General features: G+C 45.1%; 1 protein-coding gene across 1 annotated transcript in view; it reads right to left on the bottom strand.

Annotated features, from left to right (window-relative positions):
• Window positions 1–24,526, bottom strand: part of LOC112109625 (60 kDa SS-A/Ro ribonucleoprotein) — a 33,944-nt gene that overhangs the window by 5,332 nt on the left and 4,086 nt on the right. The window contains exons 2-5 of the mRNA XM_026655610.1: window positions 6,332–6,931; window positions 5,228–5,448; window positions 4,774–4,920; window positions 2,126–2,272 (exon numbers count right to left, since the gene is read on the bottom strand). Of these exons, the coding sequence (XP_026511395.1) occupies window positions 2,126–2,272; window positions 4,774–4,920; window positions 5,228–5,448; window positions 6,332–6,911 (1,095 nt within the window). The 5' untranslated portion in view covers window positions 6,912–6,931. The remainder of the gene's footprint in view (window positions 1–2,125; window positions 2,273–4,773; window positions 4,921–5,227; window positions 5,449–6,331; window positions 6,932–24,526) is intronic.

Here is a 24,526-nt window from a genome sequence, read left to right as displayed (position 1 = left end):
ATACATTTAAAGTACTAAGTTCAATTATTGCAGAAAATATTAACTACAATTGCATTCTCTCTCTACAGCTGCAATTATCTGCCTTATTTTATTGTTTCTTCAAATTTTTAAAATACAATTATAGGCACTCTCTGTGCACTTATTTCGTAAATTAAAAATCACAACAAAGTAGAAACAAATGTGGCTATGCACAAATATATCCACTTTAGTCCTCACATCCCTTAAAACAATATACTTAAAGAGAGAAAAAAAGGTTATGCGGCTGCTTGCACCTCTGTCCCCTTTCTGGTCTCCTCAGCTGTTTGGCCTCATACCTTTACTTGACTCAGGGTGGAACTTTGCAATTCTCCCACTCTTAGACCTGGACCAGGACACAATTACCCTTCAAAAACCAGTGATATGCAGTGACCAACAACCTTCTTAAAGTATTTTTTATTTAGCAGTAGGAACAAAGCTTTAGAGAAAAATGATTTTAAAAAGAACAGTCTACACGCATGTCTATCTTAACTAAATTCCCACCATTTCACAATGGCGACCTATGTAAGCCTTCTCCAGACACCCCAGCAGGTTCCTGTGTCTGAGGCTAGTTTAAGTCTGGTTACTTGCTTAGGTCTCCTTTTTAAAACAGTCCTTTTTAAAACCTTCTAGAGTTCTTTGTTCTCCTGTGCCTGGAAAGTCTGAGCCATTCCTGTTAAAACCAGTTTCACAGGCTGGCCATAGGCCAGAGACAGAATAATTAAGTCCAATAGTTTTGGCATTGTCCCTTACCAACTCTTAAGTGTTTGCTGATAAATGGCTATACTGAGCGATTCTTCTCCTTCTGACCTATATTGCAAACTACTCAATTGAGTTAAACCAATTTTGTCATACAGCAAACACTATCCCAACAACCAGGCCAATACAGAACGTAACTTATTATGGGGCACCCCCAGAAATTTCACAATGAGCTTTACAGTATGCCCAAAGGTTAACAAGTTTGGGCTCTGGCAAACCAGGGAGGAGGGTGAAGCAACTTAAAAAAAATTCAAATTACCACAGAAATTTTTTTCCCAGTAGCTCTCTCTCATTATATTGAGAGAACTCCAGATCCACTGCTTCTGCTAATCTCAACTGTGGCAGTATACCATGGCATGAATCACTCAGCTAATCAGGTACCCATACATTTAAGGCTTTATAGTTATAATCAACACTTTGAATTCCACCCAGAAGCTTACTGGAATCAGTGCAGATCACACAGCACTGGTCTAAAGTGCTCCCAAAGTGTAACTCCACTTAATAAGCAGACTGCAGCATTCACACTACCTTCAGCCAGGGGCGGCTCTACCTTTACTGCCGCCCCAAGCACGGCAGACAGGCTGCCTTTGGCGGCATGCCTGGAGGAGGTCCACGGTCCCGCGGATTCGGTGGCATGCCTGCGGGAGGTCCGCCAGTCCCGCGGCTTCGGGGTACCCGCCGCCGAATCCATGAGACTGGCGGACCTCCCGCAGGCATGCCGCCGAAGGCTGCCTGACTGCCGCCCTCGCAGGGACCGGCAGGGCGCCCCCCGTGGCTTGCTGCCCCAGGCACGCGCTTGGAGCGCTGGTGCCTGGAGCCGCCGCTGCCTTCAGCTTCCAAACAGTCCTAATGTGTACCCTGTGCACAGTGCACTGCAGCAGTCTAATCTTGAGAGTTAACAAAAGCATGGATAATTGTGTCACCAAGGTCCTCTCTCTCACAAAACATACATAAAATTGCACTCTTTTGATCAGGCACAGATGGAAAATCTCCACTAAGGGACCCAGGCGCATCCCAGGATCTAACAATACCATCATATTGTGCACCTGTTTTACAAACTGCAGTGACGCTCCCTCTGTGAGGGGCACGGGTATGAGGGTGCCCACCAACATAAACTCAATTTTCTCTGGATTGCTTTGCAGCCACCTAGCTCTCATCCATGCCCTAAGTTCATCAAGGCATTAGGCAAGTTGTTCCATTTCTCCAACTAGGTCAGATGCAATGGAGATGTAGAGCTGTGTGTCATCAACCTACTGACTGAATTGCAGCCTATGTCTCTTCACTAACCCTCCTAGTGATCATATACACCTTAATCAAAGAAGTGACAATATCAATCCCTGCAGCACCCTACATGAGTGCTTGGGACAGAGCTGAAGCTGCCCATAAACATCTTTTGAATTTGTTTTGAAAGAACAGAATCAAATAGCAGCAGCTCCACCAATCCAAACTTGTTCGCAAACAAGCCAACAAAAATCTCATGGTCAACTGAATGACAGATCTAAAAAAAAAAAAAAAAAAATCAACAGGCATACTTTTAGACCAATCTAGTATAAGATGAAAACATCAACAACAACAAAAACAAAAAACCAAAAAAACCACCTGCAGGGCGGCCAGAGCGGCAGAGCAAAAAAAACCTGTGCAGGGCGGCCAGAGTGCGGGTGCTGGGGGGCTCCCGGCGCTGCAGACGTGCCCTGGGCAGCAGGGGGGAGATGGAGGGAGCCGGGGGAGAGAGACAGAAGGGGGGCGGCCAGGGCTTCCTTCAGCGGGGCGCTGGCCACTCGGCCCCTCCCGCCGCGCCGCCTTCTGGGAGGGTTCCGCGCTGCTTCGGTCAGTGGGCAGGGAAGGACGCGGGCTGCCCTGCCGGGCTTGCTACAGACCTGGCACCAGCTGGGGCAGATGGAGCGCGCAGCCCGCTCCCAGTAGGGCGCTCCCCTCCTCCTCACCGCCGCCCCCTACAGGGCGGCCAGAGCGGCGAACCAAAAAGAAAAAAGAAAAAAACCTGCTGGGTGGCCGAAGCGGCGAAGCAAAAAAAATAATAATAAAAGGATTCGAGGGAATGCCAGCCCTTAGAATCTGCCGCCCCAAGCACGAGCTTGCTCGGCTGGTGCCTGGAGCCGGTCCTGCTGGGAATCTTCTAGCTTGGAAGATTTGAGGGACAGAATACAACCCTGTTAAGCATTCTCCATCTTAATAACTGAGAGAGATTTCTTTTAAGTTGATCTACTGTAGCACTTAAATAGGGTTTCATCTCAGAGCTAAGTGAAAAAAAGAAATCCTTTTTCAAAATAGAAAAGTTGTCATTTTTATGTATTAAATATGAAAGTACGCTGCCAAATTCAGTTATTTGAAACTGACTTTTTTGGAAAAGTACTATGTTAGCCTATTGGAGTGGTCCCCAAACTTTTCAGGGTCATTCCCCTCCTTGTCCATGTCCATACCCATGCCTCCTGAAGCAACATTCAGGCTATGCGGACAGGGGTAAGGGGGCTGAGGCTGGGACCACAGCTGGGGGTAGGGTTGGGAGCAGAGCTGCGGCTGGGTTGCGGTACAGGCTGGCAGCTGGGTCTGCGGCTGGGTGTGGAGCTGTGGCTGAGGGCCAAGGCTGAGGATGGGAGCAGGGGCCATGGCTGGGGGCAGGGCCAGAGCAAAGCTGGGGCCAAAGCAGGGCTGGGTGGCGCTCCCTCCCCGCACCCTGTGGGGGCTGGCCTGGGCCCCGATGTGCCTGCCTGAATGTTCCTCTGTGTCCCCCTAGGGGTTACGCCCCACAGTTTGGGGACCAACCAGTCTACTGTCTCTTACGTATTTTAGCCACTGTTTTTTTATTTTGCTTTACTAATTTATTTTTTCCCTCATTTTGTTCTCCTTTAGTGGTGTTTATGTAGCTTGCTTGTGCCAGCAGGAAAATGTGAAGGTCCAACAGATCTAAACATGTACACACCTTCTCCCCTCTTTCGTAATAGCTACTCCTCTCTTTTGGTCACTCCTTTCCCTGCCAGTTCTGATGCTATAAGCTTTTTGGAGGGATCTAGGAAAGAGGAGACCCTTTCTTCTGACAGGCTTCTGCTCTTCTGTGGGCCTCTTGGAGAGGATCCTGGAAAATGAAGATTCCTTGACTGCAGTCTTCTCTGCATCATCCCCAGTCCATGGAAGGCCCAGGGAAGGAGCCACATCCTGAAGTCCAAGTGTCTCATCCATCACTGTCGCAAGGACCAACCCACTTTCTTCCTTCATTTTCTCACCAAGTGCCTCAAAAGGCTCAGATAGTAAGGGGGGGTGGGGGGAAGAGTGTCTCTCCCCCACTTATCATGCTTTGTCTTCCTGTCTTGGCTCTATGCACTTCTCCTCCACTTGCTTTCCTAGTTTCCTCAGGGATCCTTAGGAGTGAGGAGATACCCTCACAACTTCACTTCTGCTCCTTCTCCTTATGCAGGGGCCTGAAAATGGAACGTATACCAGGCTGCTCTTCCACTCCATTCCCAGGCTTCTGCTAGACTTTTCCATTAACAATATTAAAATTTCAGAAATTCATAAATTTAAAGTATTTCTAATTATGTATTTCAAACTCTGAAATAGCAACTGCTGCACTTTTACCCCACTATTGGAGTAGCTTCAGAAGACCACGTACAATTGATTACTAAAGCAGTACATAAGAATGCTTAAGTTATAACATTAATGCATGAGACCAGCAAATGAAATTCTCCATGGCTCCAACTCAGAAAAACACGTAAGCATGTACTTAACTTTAAGTATTTGACTAAGTGCTTTCCTGAATCCAGGTTGATAAGCAAAGTGAAGTCAACTGCAGATTAGTAAAAAATAACAACTTTCACATAAAAAGGTTATCTTTGATTAGCAATTATTATATGTAATTGGATCTATGTCAAAAAATACCTAAACATTTCCCATCAATACATACACTTCTGAAGTTTTTAAGAAATGCAATTTAGGAAGACAATCATACCAGAAGTAAAAGCACCGAGTAATGAAAACAGTTCTTACCTTTTTTAACAGTTTCTCATTTCTCAGTCTTTCACACACTATTGCTACTTCTGGGCTTGCTGGTTCAAGTACTGAATTTGCAGTCATCTTTCCTAGATTCCTCAACATTGCTGTAAGGGGCATCTCCTGCAACAATGCCTTCCACACCTGTTACAGTAGTATACGGAAGAGAGGTGGAGGGGGGGAGACAACATTTTAATTTGATGAGAGACTCTGTCTGGTGTATACACAAAACATCAAGCAAAATATGCAATGTATTTTAAAATGTCAGAATTATACAGAGGGCTTCATCATGTTAAATTAACTTATTTTTTTTAAAAAAGCTTCAAGAGTTCCATTTGGATAAAAATATATTTTCAGCAATCCAAAATTGTCAAGATAAACAAGACAACAAAATTTAAAAGGGCACTAGTTATTTGATACAAGATGTTAATATTTACATACACATACCCACCTCTTTAGATTTCAAATGGTTTGTCTGGAGATGCTCCCTAACTAACCTATACTCTTCTATCAAATGAATAACTTCCAATTCATCTTTCGTACGTTTCACTTTCTCCACAGCCTCCAGATATTTTAACAATTTTTCAGTCTCAGAAGAAAATTCCTTGTCTTTATATGCCTCTTGGACTTCCTTCCACCCCTTGGTGATATACTTAGTAACTACAGCAAGTCCTATTGAAAGACAAAAATATTTTCCATTCAGGATTATGACCCAGATATCAGAGAGTTTAGTAAGTCTGGCAAGAGAGTTGGTTAGAAGGATGCTTTTAACTATGGTTTCATACCCAAAACTGCTAGCCAGCTATCAATAGAGTGGGTCTAAGTTAGAACACTACAGTCAAATACATTAGGATGCACAATTCAGAATACTTTCCAAGATTTATTTTATTTACTGTATCATCTCCCTTTGGAAGGATGAAACTTAATACAAGTCGTCTTCTTTACAATGTTTTGTCCCCTACCTTACGCCACAGCAAGCACAGTGTTGTGAAAAATAAGGGGATAAAACTAGTCAGAACATACAATGAAAAGATGACTGTCAATCTGCTATGTATAAATATTTCAGTTACCCCAACACACTACAAAGCATTAAAGCATTTTGAAGTAATCTGCATTTTTTAACATATAAAAATAAATTATATCTGAGGAGAAACATAAAACTGTGACCAAAGGTCAAAAATAATGAGGAAACAACAGATCTGGTTGAATAATGAAAAAATAAATGTATATGCCAACTGATGGGGAAAAAAATCAACTAAATGATTTGTAAGAATTATTCAGCCATCTCTTGACAGCAGTCACAAAAAATAATGAAAGACCACATTTATTCTTAAAGAGTCAAGATAAACAGACCATATTTTCTAGCTATCAGCTTCTGTATTATTTCTAAAGTTTAACCTGAAGGATACATGGATGCTGAGAGACCACTATTCCATCAAGACCTTTAGACTTCTAGGACAGACATAGGCTAGAAATGAAAGGCTTAATGTAGTATCTGATATAGCATATTTTCTTAACTAATCCAGTCTCAAGGTCAATAAAACATTACTGTTACCTTCACTGGCAGGTTTTAGGTGGGACAACCTCAGTAGATCTTTATGAGACCAACCATTTCTTTGTTTATATTTTGTAACTGCTAAAGCAACCGCCAGGCCATTCTTTCCATTGTACCAGTCTGCAACAGCTTTTCTCAGGGCACGGCCCCACATGCCACACTTCATGCCCTCCTTCAGATCCTTTTTAAACTGGATGAAAGTAAACAGATGAGTTGGTATGCGGCAGACTTCAGAAACAGCCTTAAATGCTGCTTGTTTTGTTTTTGCATCAGAGCACTGTGAACAAATTGCAAGAGCAAAAAGCATGGGCTCCTGTTTTGCTGCCCTGCCTTCCTGGCTGAATGTCTTTATTTCCTGTACCACATCACAACCTTTACCATCTTCAATCAGTCTTATTAAAACTTCAGCATTTTCAAAGCCCAGTTTCTGCTCCTTGATGTAGTATGTACCACCTTCTGAACCAAAACATAAGAAACGGTGGAGTCGATTTATATCGGTGACCTGCCATACATATCCACCTTCAGAGTTCGGCACCTGCTTGTCATTCAAGGGCTGCATTTGATTTGCATCTTCATCCATTGCTTAGAGTTTCAGGAAGCCTGTTAAAAAAGAGAGTACAACTTTACTACAAATAAACGTTGAACTATGTTGGATTTTTTGGCTCGTAACATTTCCTCCTCTTACATCTGTAGCCAAATGAGTACATCATATCTGTAATGCCTGCTCCCCTTGCCTCTTCTAGATTTATATTAAACATACTCCAGAACAGCAATAACATAGTCCAGTAAATGCGTAAGTTACTAAAGAGCATCTTCAAAGAATATATTTAAAAATTGGGTTTATGCCCTTTTTGGCTTTGTTATAATATATAAATAAGTTGTGAAAAGGGTTTGCTTTAAGCAGGGATATCAAGTTTGGTTTTAATTTCCCCTGAATTTTCTGGTGGTCTCAAAGCATTTTTATTGTTAGCTCTAACAGCTTAATTGAAGGGGTAGAGGTACTCAATGTTTAAATACATCCTTTATCCAAAATGTTAGTCACTGAAGTTAAGTAAGTGTTGATTAAAAAAAAAAAAAAAGTCATAAGCAGTCGAACTAAAAATCCTTTTCTGAGTGATATCTAGTTCTCCAGGCAGGTAAGTCTTCCAGGGCAGTTAGGTCCTGAATTTCTGTGGGACAGATTGTACCTAAGACTAGCAAAATGATACTAAACTTTATGAAGGGGAATTTTTTAAATTCAAGCTAATTAAGAAGAGCCTTAATCCCAAAGATGAAAACGTAAATTCCTTAGAACCAGCATACAGGCTAGTTAAAGGTGACCTGCCAAGGGAAGGACAGTGTTTGTGCTCTGTCTGATGTTATAAAAATTATTATAAAGATTTTTTTTTTTAAATTAAAATTTATCAGATCTTGTCCCTCCCATTTTTTGCTGGAGGGCTGGATGACAACACTGCATTTGATAAAGGTAAGAGACCTGAGCAACTCAGAATGCAAGAGAATCCTAGACTTAAAAACAAAAACAAAAAAAAACTTTGTATTTTGTTTGTTTTGGTTATCATCTATTTAAATGAAACACCTGACAAATAACGAAGAAAAATGCCATCGTTAATAAAGATTCAAACACACTTGTCCTTTCAAATGAGAACTGAGAAAGCTCACAAGCAAAGAGAGAAAGAGAAACAAAATACATCCCAAGCCTTTCAGGTCTTGTTTACACACTGCTAGACAGAGAACAAACATAATATCATCTGTAGGCATACCATATTTTATTCCTATCCAAAATAAGACGCAAGGCCACAAAATTTATATGGTTAAAAGGTAAAAAGTTATTTTTTGAGAAGTAAAAATCCAGTTGTAGTGTAACCAAAAGAAAGAATCATACATCATAACAAATGAAACATAAGCTGGAAATTAGAAGGCCTAAGAGGAAATTTGAAGATATAGACCTTGCATGTTTTTATGTTTTGGGCTACTAAATATCAGAAAGAACAATCCTTTGAGTGTCAGATGATCTTCTAGATTACTAGGGAGTAAAAGGAGCAACAGAAAAGAATAAGTACATTAGCTTCTTTGCAAAGTACTTTGCTGCATCAATTTTAAGTACAGAAGATCACAGACCTATTCTTTTAGGAGTAAAAAAGATGAGGCACTGTCACATCCTGATCATGACTAGATCACACATTTTTACAGGTGTTAAATTGTATTACTGTTTAAAAGCATTTTAATTAAAAACATAATCAACATTTTTATTTATTAATTCTATTCCTACTTTGGATACAGACATCTCACAGATTGAAGAGAGTCAGTATTCTACCCCCTACATGTGATGAGATATACACACCCTATCCAGGAATTACAAGGGAAAGAATTAAACATTATTTGTCTCATTGTATCCCTATTCGGTTAGATTTTTTTTTTTTTTTGAAGCAATGAGGTGCCAGGAACTGGATTCAGAATGCTAATTTTATTCATCTTTTATTTTCAAATAAAATTTCCAAGAAGTATTTCTCACTGTGAGTTTTCAAAGGGTATGTCTACACTATGAGAGTAGTTCGATTTCACTTAAATCGAATATGTGGAATCGATATTGCAAAGTCGAACGTGTGTGTCCACACGAAGGACAGTAATTCGACTTTGTGAGTCCACACTAACGGGGAAAGCGTCGACATTGGAAGCGGTGCACTTTGGGCAGCTATCCCACAGTTCCCGCTGCCCATTGGAATTCTGGGTCGAGCCGCCAATGCCTTCTGGGTAAAAAAATGTGTCAAGGGTGCTTTTGGGTAACTGTCGTCATCCGTCCGTCACTACCGCCCTCCCTCTCTCCCTGAAAGTGCCGGCGGGAAATCAGTTTGCGCACTTTTCTGGTCAGTGACAGCGCAGACGCCACAGCACTGCGAGCATGGAGCCCGCTGCGACCATCGCTGCAGTTGTGTCCGTTGTCAACGCCTCGCAGCTTATCATCCACCTTTCCCAGAGGCAGATGCAGATAAATCAGGCGAGGAGGCTACGGCACCGTGGTGAGGGCCTGAAGTCTGAGAGTAGCACAGGCCTGTCAGAAAGCACGGGACCCAGCGCCGAGGACATCACGGTGACAATGGGTCATGTGGATGTTGTGGAACAGCGATTCTGGGCCCGGGAAACAAGCACGGACTGGTGGGACCGCATAGTGCTGCAGGTCTGGGATGAATCCCAGTGGCTGCGAAACTTTCGCATGCGGAAGGGGACTTCCCTGGAACTTTGTGAGTTGCTGTCCCCTGCCCTGAAGCGCAATGACACCCGGATGCGAGCAGCCCTGACTGTCCAGAAGCGAGTGGTCATAGCCCTCTGGAAGCTTGCAACGCCAGACAGCTACCGGTCAGTCGCGAACCACTTTGGCGTGGGCAAATCTACCGTGGGGGTTGTTGTCATGCAAGTAGCCAACGCAATCGTTGAGGTACTGCTCTCAAAGGTAGTGACCCTGGGAAACGCGCAGGTCATCATAGATGGCTTCGCCGCGATGGGATTCCCAAACTGCGGTGGGGCTATAGATGGAACTCACATCCCTATCCTGGGACCGGACCACCAGGCCAGCCAGTACATTAACAGAAAGGGCTACTTTTCAATGGTGCTGCAAGCACTGGTGGACCATCGGGGACGTTTTACAAACATCAATGTCGGATGGCCGGGCAAGGTTCATGACGCTCGCGTTTTCAGGAACTCTGGTCTGTTTAGACGGCTGCAGGAAGGTATTTACTTCCTGGACCAAAAAATAACTCTTGGGGATGTGGAGATGCCTACAGTGATCCTCGGGGACCCAGCCTACCCGCTAATGCCCTGGCTCATGAAGCCCTATACTGGCGCCCTGGACACTGAAAAAGAACTCTTCAACTACCGGCTGAGCAAGTGCAGAATGGTGGTGGAGTGTGCTTTTGGCCGTCTCAAGGGAAGATGGAGAAGCTTACTGACTCGCTGTGATCTCAGCAAAACCAATATCCCCATTGTTATAGCAGCTTGCTGTGTGCTCCACAATCTCTGTGAGAGCAAGGGGGAGACCTTTATGGCGGGGTGGGAGGTTGAGGCAAATAGCCTGGCTTCTGATTACGCCCAGCCAGACAGCCGGGAGGCTCTGAAAGCTGTGCATCCGGGAGGCTCTGAAAGCTAGGTTCCTGAGTGAGCAGGGTAACCTGTGACTTTTAAGTTTGCGTACAGAGAAGCTGAACCTGCCCCCCTTTCTTTACCCACTAAATGTTCAGTATCCTCTCCAGTTACATACCCCTTTCACCCCCTTCCAACACACCTTTAAAAATAAAATGACTTCTATTTTGTTAACGGACACCGTTTTCTTTATTACTGTTTTCGCGGGAATGTTTTAAACCTGGGACGCAGACTGTGGTGGGGAGCGGGTGTACTGTACTGATGCAAATGACGCTTCTAAACTCCAGGAATGACAGGCTCCGCAGTGGTGGACTGGTTGTTTCAACGGAGCCTGCCAGCCCTCCTGATCGGGACTGCGTGTATGTGGGGGCTATGTGACTTTGTGGCGGGGGAGGAGGGTTACAGATCCCCTGCTGCGTGGCTCTGTGATCCAGGATAAGGACCGCTGCATAAGATCTGTAACTGCCCTCCCCCGCCACAAAGTGACAGAGCAACCCCCCCCCCCCCCCCCAGATCAATAAGTACCTCTCCCAGACTGACCAGGGTAACTAGTCACTGCACTGTGTATGTGCCCTGCTGCTGGACCTGCCCCCGCCTGTGTACCCTGGTAAAGGTGACTGTCCTGTCCAATTACCAACCCTCTTCCCCCCCTTCAGACAGACTCTCCTCCAAAAGAACATGATGGAAACAGTAATTAACAGAAACATCCATTTTATTAGCAACTACACATGAAACTGGGGGGGTGAAACTTGGGCGGGGGCTTGTGTGAGGCGGGAAGGAAAGGACTTGTCAAATTTTGGGGAATGAGAGCCTTCTAGTAGTAGAGCAGTCTGCAGGGGTGGAGTGAGAGTTTTCACGGACTCTGCCGCCACTCCTTCTTTGGACTTTGGGTGAGGGGGGTATGGGACTTGGTGGCGGGGGAGGGCGATTACTGATAGACTGCAGCGGGGCTCTGTCCTCCTGCCTCCGTTCCTGCAGAACATCCACAAGGCGCCGGAGCGTGTTCGTTTGCTCCCTCATTAGTCCAAGCAGCGTTTGAGTCGCCTGCTGGTCTTCCTGCCGCCACCTCTCCTCACGTTCCATGTGTGTCCGGTGCATTTGGGACAAGTTCTCCCTCCACTGGGTCTGCTGTGCTGCCTGGGCTCGGGAGCAGCCCATTAGTTCCGAGAACATGTCCTCCCGCGTCCTCTTCTTCCTCCGCCTAATCTGCGCTAGCCTCTGGGAGTGTGATGCCAGGCTGTGTTGGGAGACAGTCGCAGATGTGGCTGTGGGAATGGGAAAAAGGGAGTGAATTCCTCAGAAAGAAATTTCGTTGTGAACGAAGAACATAGTCTTTCTCTGTGAACAAGACCATGCACTGTACCTATCACATGCGCACTCAAGACAAGGTCAAATTTTCGGCCCTCGCATTCAGTGCCTGGGGTCTTGCACTGCCGATTTGAGAAGCGGGGCAGGACACCGGAATTTGTGTAGCAGGCAGACATGGTAAGCCGTAGACTTGTGGCTGCTTAAAAGTTTGATAGTAGCACTGGCCTCCTTTCACATTGAAAGCAATGCTAGTCCCTGCTGCCAGCAATCCGGCAAGCATCAACTCTGCCCCTGTCCCACCCCCTCGCGGCTGTCCCAGGGAAAGATCCCTGTATGCCGCCCCTCTGCCGCCTCCACCGCGTGGCTGTAAACCGGCGGTTACAGTTCTGTAAAGGAACAGGCAAGCAGTCCCAATACTAACATTCCCCTACCTAATTCAAAGCAGGTCACCATGAGCGACATCACCCTGATGAGGATCTCAGACAGAGATAAAGAAAGAATGCTTCGGGAAAGCCTGCAAAGACCAGGGCCGTATGCCGCCATGCTCTGCAGGGCAATGATCCCGGAGTACCTGATGGTCTCCTGGCGCGGAAACGTTTCATACCACGGAGGACCCAATAAGGCCGCTCTCCCCAGGAACCTGATGCAAAGGCTTTCCAATTACCTCCAGGAGAGCTTCGTCGAGATGTCCCAGGAGGATTTCTGCTCTATCCCCGGACATGTAGACCGCATTTTACTGTAGCTGCACTGGCAGGGACTAAACAGTAGAGTGGCTTGGGCAGAACAATCATGCGAAACCGGACATTGTTAGATTTGTTTTTAATAGTTGCACTGCCAGGGACTGAAACGTTAAGCGCCTAGGGCAAACTAGTCATGAGAAACCCATTGTTGGTATTGTTAAAATTCCTGTTCTGTTAAAAATAAATGTTTAGAGGTTTAAAACACTTACTGGCTGATCCTTCCCCTGATTCTGTGTCCGGGTTAACGGCTGGGGACGGTTGGTAGGAGATCTCTGTGACGGTGATAAAGAGATCCTGGCTGTCGGGGAAATCAGCATTGCAAGCGCTGTCGACTGCCTCGTCCTCCTTCCTCATCTTCCCCGTCCGCTAACATGTCCGAGGAACCGGCCGTGGACAATATCCCATCCTCAGAGTCCACGGTCACTGGTGGGGTAGTGGTGGCGGCCGTACCTAGGATGGAATGCAGTGTCTCGTAGAAACGGGATCTCTGGGGCTGGGCTCCGGAGTGTCCGTTTGCCTCTTTGGTCTTCTGGTAGCCTTGTCTCAGCTCCTTGATTTTCACGCGGCACTGCGTTGCATCCCGGCTGTATCCTCTCTCTGCCATGGCTTTAGAGATCTTCTCATAGATCTTTGCATTCCGTCTTTTGGAGCGCAGCTCGGAAAGCACGGACTCATCACCCCACACAGCGATGAGATCCAAGACTTCCCGATCAGTCCATGCTGGGGCCCTCTTTCTAGTCTGAGATTGCACGGCCATCTCTGCTGGAGAGCTCTGCATCGTCGCCAGTCCTGCTGAGCTCGCCACGATGTCCAAACAGGAAATGAGATTCAAACTGCCCAGACAGGAAAAGGAATTCAAATTTTCCCGGGGCTTTTCCTGTGTGGCTGGTCAGAGCATCCGAGCTCGGACTGCTGTCCAGAGCGTCAACAGAGCGGTGCACTGTGGGATAGCTCCCGGAGCTATTAGCATCGATTTCCATCCACACCTCGCCTAATTCGATATGGCCATGTCGAATTTAGCGCTACTCCCCTCGTTGAGGAGGAGTACAGAAGTCGAATTTAAGAGACCTCTATGTCGAACTAAATAGCATCGTGGTGTGGACGGGTGCAGGGTTTATTTGATGTAACGGCGCTAAATTCGACAAACGCCTAGTGTAGACCTGGCCAAAGCAAGTATGTGCAACTTTCTTTTAAATGTCAACAGCTCTCCGTTCAAAAACTGCTTGCAGCCAAACTCTAATTTTAAAACACACACTGACTTCTGAGACACGCCAGATACCCTGAAAATAACAAGCGTTAGCTAATTATGCAACAAAAAGTGTTTTGATATCTGAAACACATGATATTCCAACATGTATGAAGTCATATGCTTTGCCAAATTGCAGCTATAGTTACATCATACTTTCAAAATACTGAGCTAAATTAATCTTTAAAGTCAAGTGTTACACAAGAGATTAATTTAGTCAATTAACTAACTACAAAGATTTTCTTCCATATGTAGAAAAATGTTGGTATAGAACACTAACCTGAACATCTCAGTAATAATACAAGTGGGATGTGCAACTGATTGTGAGTCTCAGGAATCAGAATTCTGTGTGTGAAATCTATGGAGTGATTTTACCCTGTAAGTACCTGCACTTCTGTAATTCTGTACTGTGACAGGTTGGACCCCTTGGGAAGCCACCTTATGTGCTGAGATACCACTGAGTCTACCTGTTCTGCAGCATAGGCCCCCTTGAACTTGTCTTGCTGAGCCAGGCTATTAAAGCCTTCTCTAACACACACAAAGACAGGGCCACACCCAGCTGCAGATCAGCTCTGGGAAGACTCGGTTTAACGGACTTGCTCCAGCACTCAGATGTCCACCTCCCTTGGAGTGCAGACCTATAGCTATATTATGAAATTCGCCCCGTCCCTCAATGTGGAGAGAGGTGTGCACGCTTCTTGCCCCTCCCAGTTAGAAATTACAGAAACTGTGTTTAATAATAAACAAAACAAATGTTATTAACTATAAAAAGCAGATTTTAAGTGGTAACAGGGGTAACCAACCCAACAAAGCAGATTACTAAGCAAATGAAATCAAACACACAAACTAAGCTAGTTTCACCAAATAAATTGGGTATAAATAGTATTTTTCACCCTAGATATTGTTGCAGGCAGGTTGCAAAGTTTCTGTGGTTCAGAGTTCCAGTTATATTCCTTTTCAGACTGCACCCCGTCTCAGGCTGGACTCCACACACCCCCCACCTTCCCTTCAGGTGGCCTTTGCAGATTTTCTTCTTGGGCAGGTTTCAGAGGGGTAGCCCTGTTAGTCTGTATCAGCAAAGACAACGAGGAGTCCTTGTGGCACCTTGGAGACTAACAAATTTATTTAGGCATAAGCTTTTGTGGGCTAAAACCCACTTCATTTTTCACTCCATGCATCTGATGAAGTGGGTTTTAGCCCACGAAAGCTTATGCCCAAATAAATTTGTTAGTCTCTAAGGTGCCACAAGGACTCCTCCTTGTTTCTTCTTGGGCAGACAGCCATGGAGAGGAGGAGTCCTGTTTGCCTTCTTCCTGACGCTTAAACAGGATTTACATAAGGCAGGAATGCTTTGTTTCCCAACTTTGAACCCCCTTCCCTTCAGTGGAAAGTTACAAGACACCCCAGGTAATGTTTTAGTATCAGGTGACAAGACTACCTGACCCTGTAATATCACAGCATTCATGAGTCAGTGGCAGTATGGAGTGTCCACAGGAAGGCCAAGCTTTTCACAGTCCATTGTCCTCGCTGATGGGCCATCCGCTCTGTCTGGCTTTTCCATTGTTGTACCTGAAGTGTTAGCAGTGGGCGTCACCCAGAGTAGCATAGTTGAAATACAGATACATAGTCAATATTCCTTACTTCAGATACAGAAATGATACAGGCATACAAATTGGATAATCGCATTCACTAAATCATAACCTTTCCAATGATATCTCACAAGGCCCATCTTGCATAAAGTATACCTCAGTTATGTCATATTCATAGCATAAGCATAGTTTCATAAGGAATATGGACATATGTGGCCCTCCCAATGTGTGTATTAGAGGAGGCTTTAATAGCCTGGTTCAGCAAGACAGGTTTGTGATGGGTTGGATCACAGAAACCCCTTTGGGACTGCCACCTGATGTGCTGAGACTACCTCTGAGCCCATTTTCCCTGGCAGCTTGGGACCCTGCCTGGTTGTGCTAGACACACTAGCCTGCTACAAACACAGACCCGGGTCTGAACCACATCCCCCCCAAGCTGCAGGCTTAACTGAAAACAGCTTAAGAAGTGTTCCTGTCTCTAACACTCAGCTCCCAATGGGATCCAAATAAATCCATTTTACCCTGTATAAAGCTTACAAAGGGTAAACTCTTAAATTGTTCGCCCTCTATAACACTGATAGAGAGGTATGTACAGCTGTCCTCCCCAGGTATTAATGCATACTCTGGGTTAATTAATAAGTAAAAAATGATTTTATTAAATACAAAAAGTAGGATTTAAGTGGTTCCAAGTAATAACAGACAGAACAAAGTGAATTACTGAGCAAAATAAAATAAAATATGCAACTCTAAGCCTAATACAGTAAGAAAGCTGAATACAGATAAAATCTCACCCTCAGAGATGTTTCAATATGCTTCTTTTACAGACTGGACACCTTCCTAGTCTGGGCCCAATCCTTTCCCCTGGTACAGTCCTTGTTCCAGCTCAGGTGATAGCTAGGGGATTTCTCATGACTGCAGCCCCCTTTGTTCTGTTCCACCCCCTTATATATCTTTTGCACAAGGCGGGAATCCTTTGTCCCTCTCTGGGTTCCCACCCCTCCTTCTAAATGGAAAAGCACCAGGTTAAAGATGGATTCCAGTTCAGGTGACATGATCACATGGCACTGTAAGACTTCATTACCCACTTGCCAGCACACAGGTATACAGGAAGACTTACAAGTAAACAGAGCCATCTACAGTCAGTTGTCCTGGTTAATGGAGGCCATCAAAATTCCAAGCTACCATTAATGGCCCATGCTTTGCATAATTACAATAGGACCTCAAAGTTATATTTCATATTTCTAGTTTCAGATACAAAAATGATACATTCATACAAATAGGATGAACACACTCAGTAGATTATAAGCTTTGTAATGATACCTTACAAGAGACCTTTTGCATGAAGCATATTCCAGTTACATTATATTCACTCTCATTAGCATATTTTCATAAATCATATACAGTGCAACGTCACAAGGTTAAAGGGGGCCTATGCTGCAGAACAGGTAGACTCTGGTATCTCAGCACATCAGGTGGCTTCCCAAGGGGTCCAACCCCTCACAACTATCACTGTCCAATTAGGCTGAGGGGAAAAAAATTCTTGTCACTTGTCCATGGACTGCTAAGATTTAAATTTTAATTGTCTGAGAAGAAAACATGGTCATCCAAATGTTCAGGCTATGGTCGCATTCTCTCAAATTAAGGGGAAATATTGTTACCGCTGTGATTATCTAGAGGCATTTCTACTATGTTCTGCTTTTTCTTGTTTCAACTACTAGGCCAACTTCTTCTTTTAGTTCTCTTGTTTTCAGTGCACCTATTTCTCCTGGTCTTAAATGTTCAATTTTGTTTTCACTTTAATATAAATTAAATGTCACAGCCCCCAACAGTTTGAGACCACAAATCAGAATAGACTATTTAATCATTTATTTTAAATTCATTCCAATAGCTTAACAATATTATGGATAATGCCCATCTAGTCTGAAATGAAGATCTGGATTCTAGAGAATAGAATTACTGTAGTCTAAATCTCCACTAAAACAGCTTGCTGTTGCTAGTGAATACACTCTGCCTTTGTATTCACAAATGTGATTTATTCTACTCAAACCTTCATTTCAACAGAGAACAGCCTGGTGGTAATGGAAACTATCTATCCCTGAGCCATTCACTTGCACCTGCATCAAGTCCTTGGAGTCGGTGCTCTGCTGCATATACTTGCATGACTTGTTTTAATTAAATTTACAGTGGAAAACGTACATTCCATTACAACAGTGCTGTCCGACAAAAGCAATATATCTACCAAGAGCCATATATCCTGAAAGAAAAATAGCCTGGTGGTAAAAAGAGTTGTCATATGTCATATGTAGGGTTCTGTGTCTGCTGCGGAAGTCACAGATTCTGTGACTTCCTGTGACCTCTGTGACTTCTGCAGCGACCAGTGTGGCTGACTCCAGGGTCACCCAAGCAGCTGACCCCGGAGGCAGCTGCCCAGGCAGCCCCGGGGACAGTCACACCAGCCGCTGCTAGAGCAGCTCTGCAGCCAGCCGCTTGGGCGGTCTCGCAGCCAGTGTCACCGGGTGCTGCTCTGGCGGCCCCGGGGACCACCCAAGCAGTTGCCGATACGGCTGGACCCAGGGCTCCCCCCTCCCGGCGGCGGGGACCCCCGGGGCTCCCCCTCCCAGCGGGGGCCAGAGCAGCAGCAGGCCCTCTGGGGTTCCTCCACCACAGCGGGTCCCGTCTCCCCTCCCCCCCATTCAATTTTGAGTATTTTTAGTAAAAGTCATGGACAGGCCATGGAGCCATGATTATTTGTTTTTTGCCCGTGACCTGTCCATGACTTTTATTAAATATACTCATGATTAAATCGTAGCCCTAATCATATGCAGTGTCATTGTTATATTTTTATAGTAATAAGGTGTAATTTTAGAGGTACAACTGATGTAGGGCTCTCTCCCTCCCTCCTTTTTACTCAATATCTCTATAAAGTGGTCTAGCACAGTGGTTCTCAATCAGTGGTCTGAGGTCCCCTGGGGGGCTGCAAGCAGGTTTCAAGGGGTCTGCCAAAATAAACCAGAGAGCAGGGCCAGTGTTAGACTCATTGGAGCCCAAAGCAGAAAGCTGAATCCTGAGCCCTTCCTCCCCAGGCTGAAGCCAAAGCCCAAGCAACTTAGCTTCACGGGACCCCCTGTGGTGTGAGGCCCTGGGTAATTGCTCTGCTTGCTACCCCCTAATGCCAGCCCTGGCTTTTAATCTACTGAAAAACAGTTGTTGTTGCACAGGTGGGCCGTGGAATTTTTATAGCATGTTGGGGGGCCCTTAGTAGGAAAAAGGTTGAGAATCCCGGTCTAGCAGATTGCTAATTCGTGCACAGCAATAATGGATTTTTTTTTTTTTTTTTAAATCACTAGGCCACTATGGAGTCAAAGCATTGAAACCACATGTGTGTCAGTTACTATAGGCTGATGAATCTGATATCTGTATGTTTAATGTCAGCTTCAAGCTTACAGATTTGATTTTTCTGCAGCTTTGGCTCTGAAGACCCAGACCTATTGACTTCTTCAAATCTGCCATAAAGATATATTTTTTCCATGTAACAACCAAGATTGTATTTCACTACTGCAAATTCTAGCTGTTGCAAAGCCTCAATCAACAAACTCCTAGAAAAGAGACTTCAATCAGTGGGTTGTAGCCCACGAAAGCTTATGCTCTAATAAATTTGTTAGTCTCTAAGGTGCCACAAGTACTCCTGTTCTTTTTTCAATCATGAAATACAACATGCCCACAAATCTGCTTATCTGATCTTCTTAAGAACGCCCTTAACTTGGGCAAGGTCAGCCCTGACTCAGTTTCTACAATATATTTCAAATAGGAATCAGCCAAATATTTTTTTTTATTGCCTTCACAGCTGTGGCTTGACTAGCAACCCAGTGGATACCTCGGAAATAGTTCACAGTTACCTCAACAGCTTGAAGTTGATGTAATCTTTTGGGCCTTAAATACAAAGGAAAAAGGTGGTTCAAAATAAATTCACACTTTTTAAGATAAGGATAATCTTTGAGATCAAGACTACCAAGCTCAAGGTAGCCACTCATGTACTGCACAACATGAGAAACATCTATAAACTTCATCTTAGCGTATGTGCAACGTGACTCAGGTGGCACGTGATGAGGATTCATCAGTGAATTTGGTCCGCTGATTGGATCATCAGCTGCCCTGGCCAGGCACTGACAGGGAGTGTGACATGAACACTGATCCATCACATCAGTTGAAAAGTTCATATTCACTGCTGTATCATATAAACCTGAGTCGATCATTTCTGACTTGAGCTCTTCTCTGTTGATCTCCCAACTCCTAAATCTGAATTCTCCCATGTGATATCTTCGGTCCTCCCAGATTCCAAGACTACTATGTTAGCAATGTTTTCTACTTAGCACCGATGTGATATATACCTTCTACTATCCAACGTTCAGCAGTACCAAACTCTGAACTTCAAATTAACTTGCTCTATTATGATCTGAAGTTCCTCTCTTTAGCAGCATAAGCAGCAGCAACAACAAAAGGGCAATAATCATTCTACTGGTTATTGTCAAGCTGTACAAATAATGTTACCCAGTAATATACTGGCTTATTTTATCTTAAAAAAAAAATAGGTATGTGTGTGTGTCTAAAGTGCAGAATGGAAAAAAATTCTCTTTTTATGTGACTACAAACTTCCATGGTTTTATGACACAGACAGTAGGTTTGTTTTTTCCTGAATGCAGAAAACTTGCAGAATTTGAGAAATACTTTAGAGCCAAAATTCTTGTGGGACTTGTTCCCTACATCCTCGCTATTTTGCGCACTTTTTTTCTCCTTTATATATTTGATTATTAAAAAAAATAAAATATAAAATGGCTGGTCATAATTTAACCTGAGAACCTAGGGAAAAAAGCATACATCTTTGAATGCTGAAAATACTGACATGAACACAAATTTTACCTGCTACCTGAACTGTTCCCTAAGAATGAGTATGCTCAATATACTCCTGGGGGAATTCTGCACCAATCCACACATGCAGAATTTATGTCCCCTGAAGGATTTCCCCCTCCCTTGCTCCCTCCCCTCCCAGAAAATACATTCTGTTGGAGAGCTGCTGCAATTACACCTTTTCGACAGACTGGGGTGGGGGCACAAGAGCTAGTCCGGTGACAACATTGAACCAGGGGCTGAATGGAAGTTGGGATGCAGGGCCACATGGGGACAGGGGAATAAGGGTGGCTGAGTGGGGGTGCAGGGACACATGGGACGGAGGGAAGAGGGTGCCTGAGTGGGGAGGGAGGGACAAATGTGGACAAGGGGGTGCAAGAACACATGGGGGTGGACGGGGGGTTGCAAGGGACACATAGGGAGAAGGGTAGATGTGCCTTACTGAATGGGAGAGACTAGGAGTCAGCCAGGGTCTGCATGAGGGATGCTCCTTAACAATCCCTCCCCACCCCAAAAAAACCTGTTCCATACTTTCCACACCCATACCCAACAACCCTTCAAATTCATACCCAGGCTCCTTCCCAACAGTTACTTCCCTCTCCCTCAGCTCCTCCATTACTCCAACTTCTCCAACCCTTTGCACTGCTTCTGAAGGGTGCAGGAAATACATTTCTGTATTGTAGTTTAAATAATTATTACTCAAAGTTCTGTATTAATATGACTAGTAAGGAATCTACTTGTCAAAAAACATTTCCTGAATCTTTTTTGTTGCCTGCATTGTTACAGACATGCTTGCTGACAGGTATTTTGAAATAAATTGTCAAAATAATTGAAACAGGCATTAATACATTGTGTTATTTGACAAATGAAATATGCAGAATTTTAAAATACCATGTGGAGAATTTTTAAGTTTTTGGCACATAATTCCCCCAGGAACATCAATAACACCTTTCTCACTCAATTTATCTATTCCAAAACAATTAGATGCTAATAGAGCAGTGACTCTGTGGTCAAATTTAATAATATATGCTCAGCAACCGCTTGCACATAACCCTGGCCATCCAAATATCAATACAAAATAGATTGTCCATTATTTTTCATTTAAAAAAATAAAAGTAAGTATCATAATCATGAATTTCCTCTTGGACAGCCAAAGATAACTGCAAGTGTCCATTTAATATTTAATTTTAAAGGACTTTACCTCTCTCTTTACTACTAGCACTGCATTTGAATCCAAGTCTTGGTGCAAGACTTAAAGCAATGACATTCTGGCTCGAGTCAAGAATTCTACCACCTGAGTTACTCTGAGACCAACAATAGGGTTACCATATTTCCACAATCAAAAAAGAGGACACTGGGGGGAGGGGGGGAGAAGCCCCGCCCTAGCCCCGCCCCATCCACTCCCTCCCACTTCCCACCCCCTGACTGTCCCCCTCAGAACTCCCAACCCCCCTGCTTCTTGTCCCCTGACTGCCCCCTGCTGAGAACCCCCCCACCCTAACTGCCCCGATAGGACCCTACCTGTCCCCTGACTGCCCCGACCCTTATCCACTCACATGGGTGGCAGGGTTGTAGAAATTTTGGTGGTGCCCAGAACCCCCCGCCCCCACCTGCCTAAGGCTCTGGGAGGGGGGTTGAGTGGGGGGAGGAGGTCTGGGGTACAGGTCCTGGGCTGGGGATTAGGGTGCAGGAGGGGTGCAGACTCTGGGATAGAGTTTGGGTGCTGGGTGCAGGCTCCGGGCTGGGGCAGGGGGTGGGTGTGCAGGAGGGGGTGAGGGGTGCAGGCTCTGGGATGGAGTTTGGGGGTGGGAGGCGGTGCAAAGGGAGGGGGTGCAGGCTTTGGGAGGGAGTTTGAGGGCAGGAGGGGGTGTATGGGAAGGGAGGAGGGAGTTTGGGGATAGGAAGGGATGCAGGGGTGAGGGCTGTGGGTCTGAGGATGAGGGGTTCATGATGCACGAGGGGGCTCAGGGATGGAGCAGAGGATTAGGGTGTGGGGGATGAGGGCTCAGGCTGGGGATGAGGGGTTCATGATGCAGGAGGAGGCTCAGGGCTGGGGCAAAGGATTAGGGTGCGGGGGGATGAGGGCTGGGGCTGAGGGGTTTGGGGCGTTGGAGAGGCTCTGGGCTAGGGTGGAAGGGCAGGGTAAGGGCAGCCTGTCTTCCCATTAGTGGATGGGGGACGCTAGGACCCGGGGGCAGCAGACAGCAGTTGCTGCTGCCTCTGGCAGTACAAGCAGGCAAGGGAGAGGCAGGCGGGGGGGCACGGAGGGGGGGACGCGAGGAGGGGGGATGGCAGGTGGAGGCCGGGGACCCATCCAACACTCCCCCGCTCCCTGACTGCCCCCCCCCCAGACTCCCCTTACCATTCTGGCTCCACGTGTAGGCAAAACACGCTGCCTGGTGAGTTGGTTTGTGTGTTACACAGGGCTGCAGACAGAGGGAGGGGGTAGCAGGGGAGGGCTCTGGCTGCTGGAGGCCAATGGGAGCGGCTCAATCGGCCCAGCCGCCCAATCAGCAGCCACACTCTGCATGGAAGGGAGGGAGGGAGGCGAGAGAGAAAAAAAACCCGGACATTTTAACCTTGTTACCAATTCCTCCTGGACGGCTATTTAGAGACGCAAAAGCCGGACATGTCCGGGGAAATATGGACGGATGGTAACCCTAACCAACAACATCAATGCAAGTCCTACTATGTTGGGATAGCTACTTTGTAACAAAAAAACCCAACACTTACTGAGCCAAATAATACTCACAGGTACTCATCTTGGCTACCAAGTGATTATTAGTATGACTTGTAGGCTCAAGAATGTATGGTTCCTGCTAACAGCAGAAAGATTAGGACTAGATGCTGATGACGCAAATTGAAAATATAAAGTTAAAACTTGATTTCAATTAAAATATTGATTCAAATTTTTAAAAACTAATTTAAATATATTTTAAAATCATGATTTACACTGATCACATTACATTTTAATGATTTTTGCAATGTTATTGGTACATATTGTTATTTTTAGTCTTTTGTGTTTTTTTTAAAACATGTACATGAACCTTCCTTATTTACAGAGCAGAATTTTATCCCCTGTGAAGACTTACAGGAATATAACAGTACCCTTCATACACAAAGTTCCTAAAGAAATTTATAAATCTCATTTTCAAACTACATACAATTTCATCCACCTATGAAATACAGCTCTTTCTGGGATGGAAGCCAGTAGCTATTAAACAGTACATGGAGACACTACACAGCACCTTAAGACACAAAGTGAAGAGCAATACCCTATCCAACTGTAATTTAGGAAAAACATTTATTCTCTTAAATTTTTGTTTATTGGTATATAATTTCAATTACAGAATAAAGGCATTACAAAACATAAAACTCCAGTATACTTTCTATTCCTGATCATTGCACGGGCACCTATCATCACGTAACGTAAAAGCACACTAAAGAATTTTTAGTGCACTGTAGTATTGTAATGTCTATATGTGGGTCATGGCTGTGCAACAAGCTACTGTGTTGTAGTCAGACCCTGTCTTGCCCTGCAGTAGTGTCCTGTGTAGTCAAATCCTTACAGCTGTATGCTTGGTTATTTTTACATTCTACAATTAAAAAAATTAGAATGTATGTCCTGACCATCACCCATATAAGTTAATATTTCTAAAAAACTACCATGTGATTTTTGAAGAACCCAAATGATCAGCTGTAAGCCTCATTAGAAATACAGCCCCCTTCCAACAAAGAACTGTGCTCCCTAATGCCATAGGGGAGGAGTTCAGCATTGACTGAGAGTTACTCCTGGAGGAATTCTGCAGGACTGCATGCCTGCAGAAAACACTCCCTCCCTCCCCCCAGATAGATTTCCTCTGTTTCTCTATGGAAAACGGCAGGGAAGCAAAGGGAAGCTGTGCTGGGGGGAGGGAGGGACCATGGGTGCAGTTTTTGGGGGGGGGGGGCTTCCCCCCTCCAGAGGCGGGACATGGGGGTGCACATGGGGTTACATGCCTCGCCTCCCCACCCCCCATTCTGCAAGCGCAGAGCTGCCCAACAGAAGGAGGCTGTCTGTGTCTCTGCTCTACTGACTCTGCAGCTCAACGTCGCCTCCTGGGTCCTAGTGTCAGTCATGCTCCCCTTGTGTGTGCTGGGAGCCTTCCTGTTTTCTATTCTATGCAACAGTGAGTGGGGCTGGGTAAGGGGGGTGGGGTGGGAAAAATGAGGAGGGGGGAAGAGGCAGTGAGGCAGGAAGAGGGGTGGAATAGGGCAGGGGGAGGGGAATGTG

Source organism: Terrapene carolina, unplaced genomic scaffold, assembly GCF_002925995.2.
Source record: "Terrapene carolina triunguis isolate 2854851 unplaced genomic scaffold, T_m_triunguis-2.0 Scaffold210, whole genome shotgun sequence".
NCBI lineage: Eukaryota > Metazoa > Chordata > Testudines > Emydidae > Terrapene > Terrapene triunguis.
This window is presented reverse-complemented; position numbering and strand designations above follow the sequence as displayed.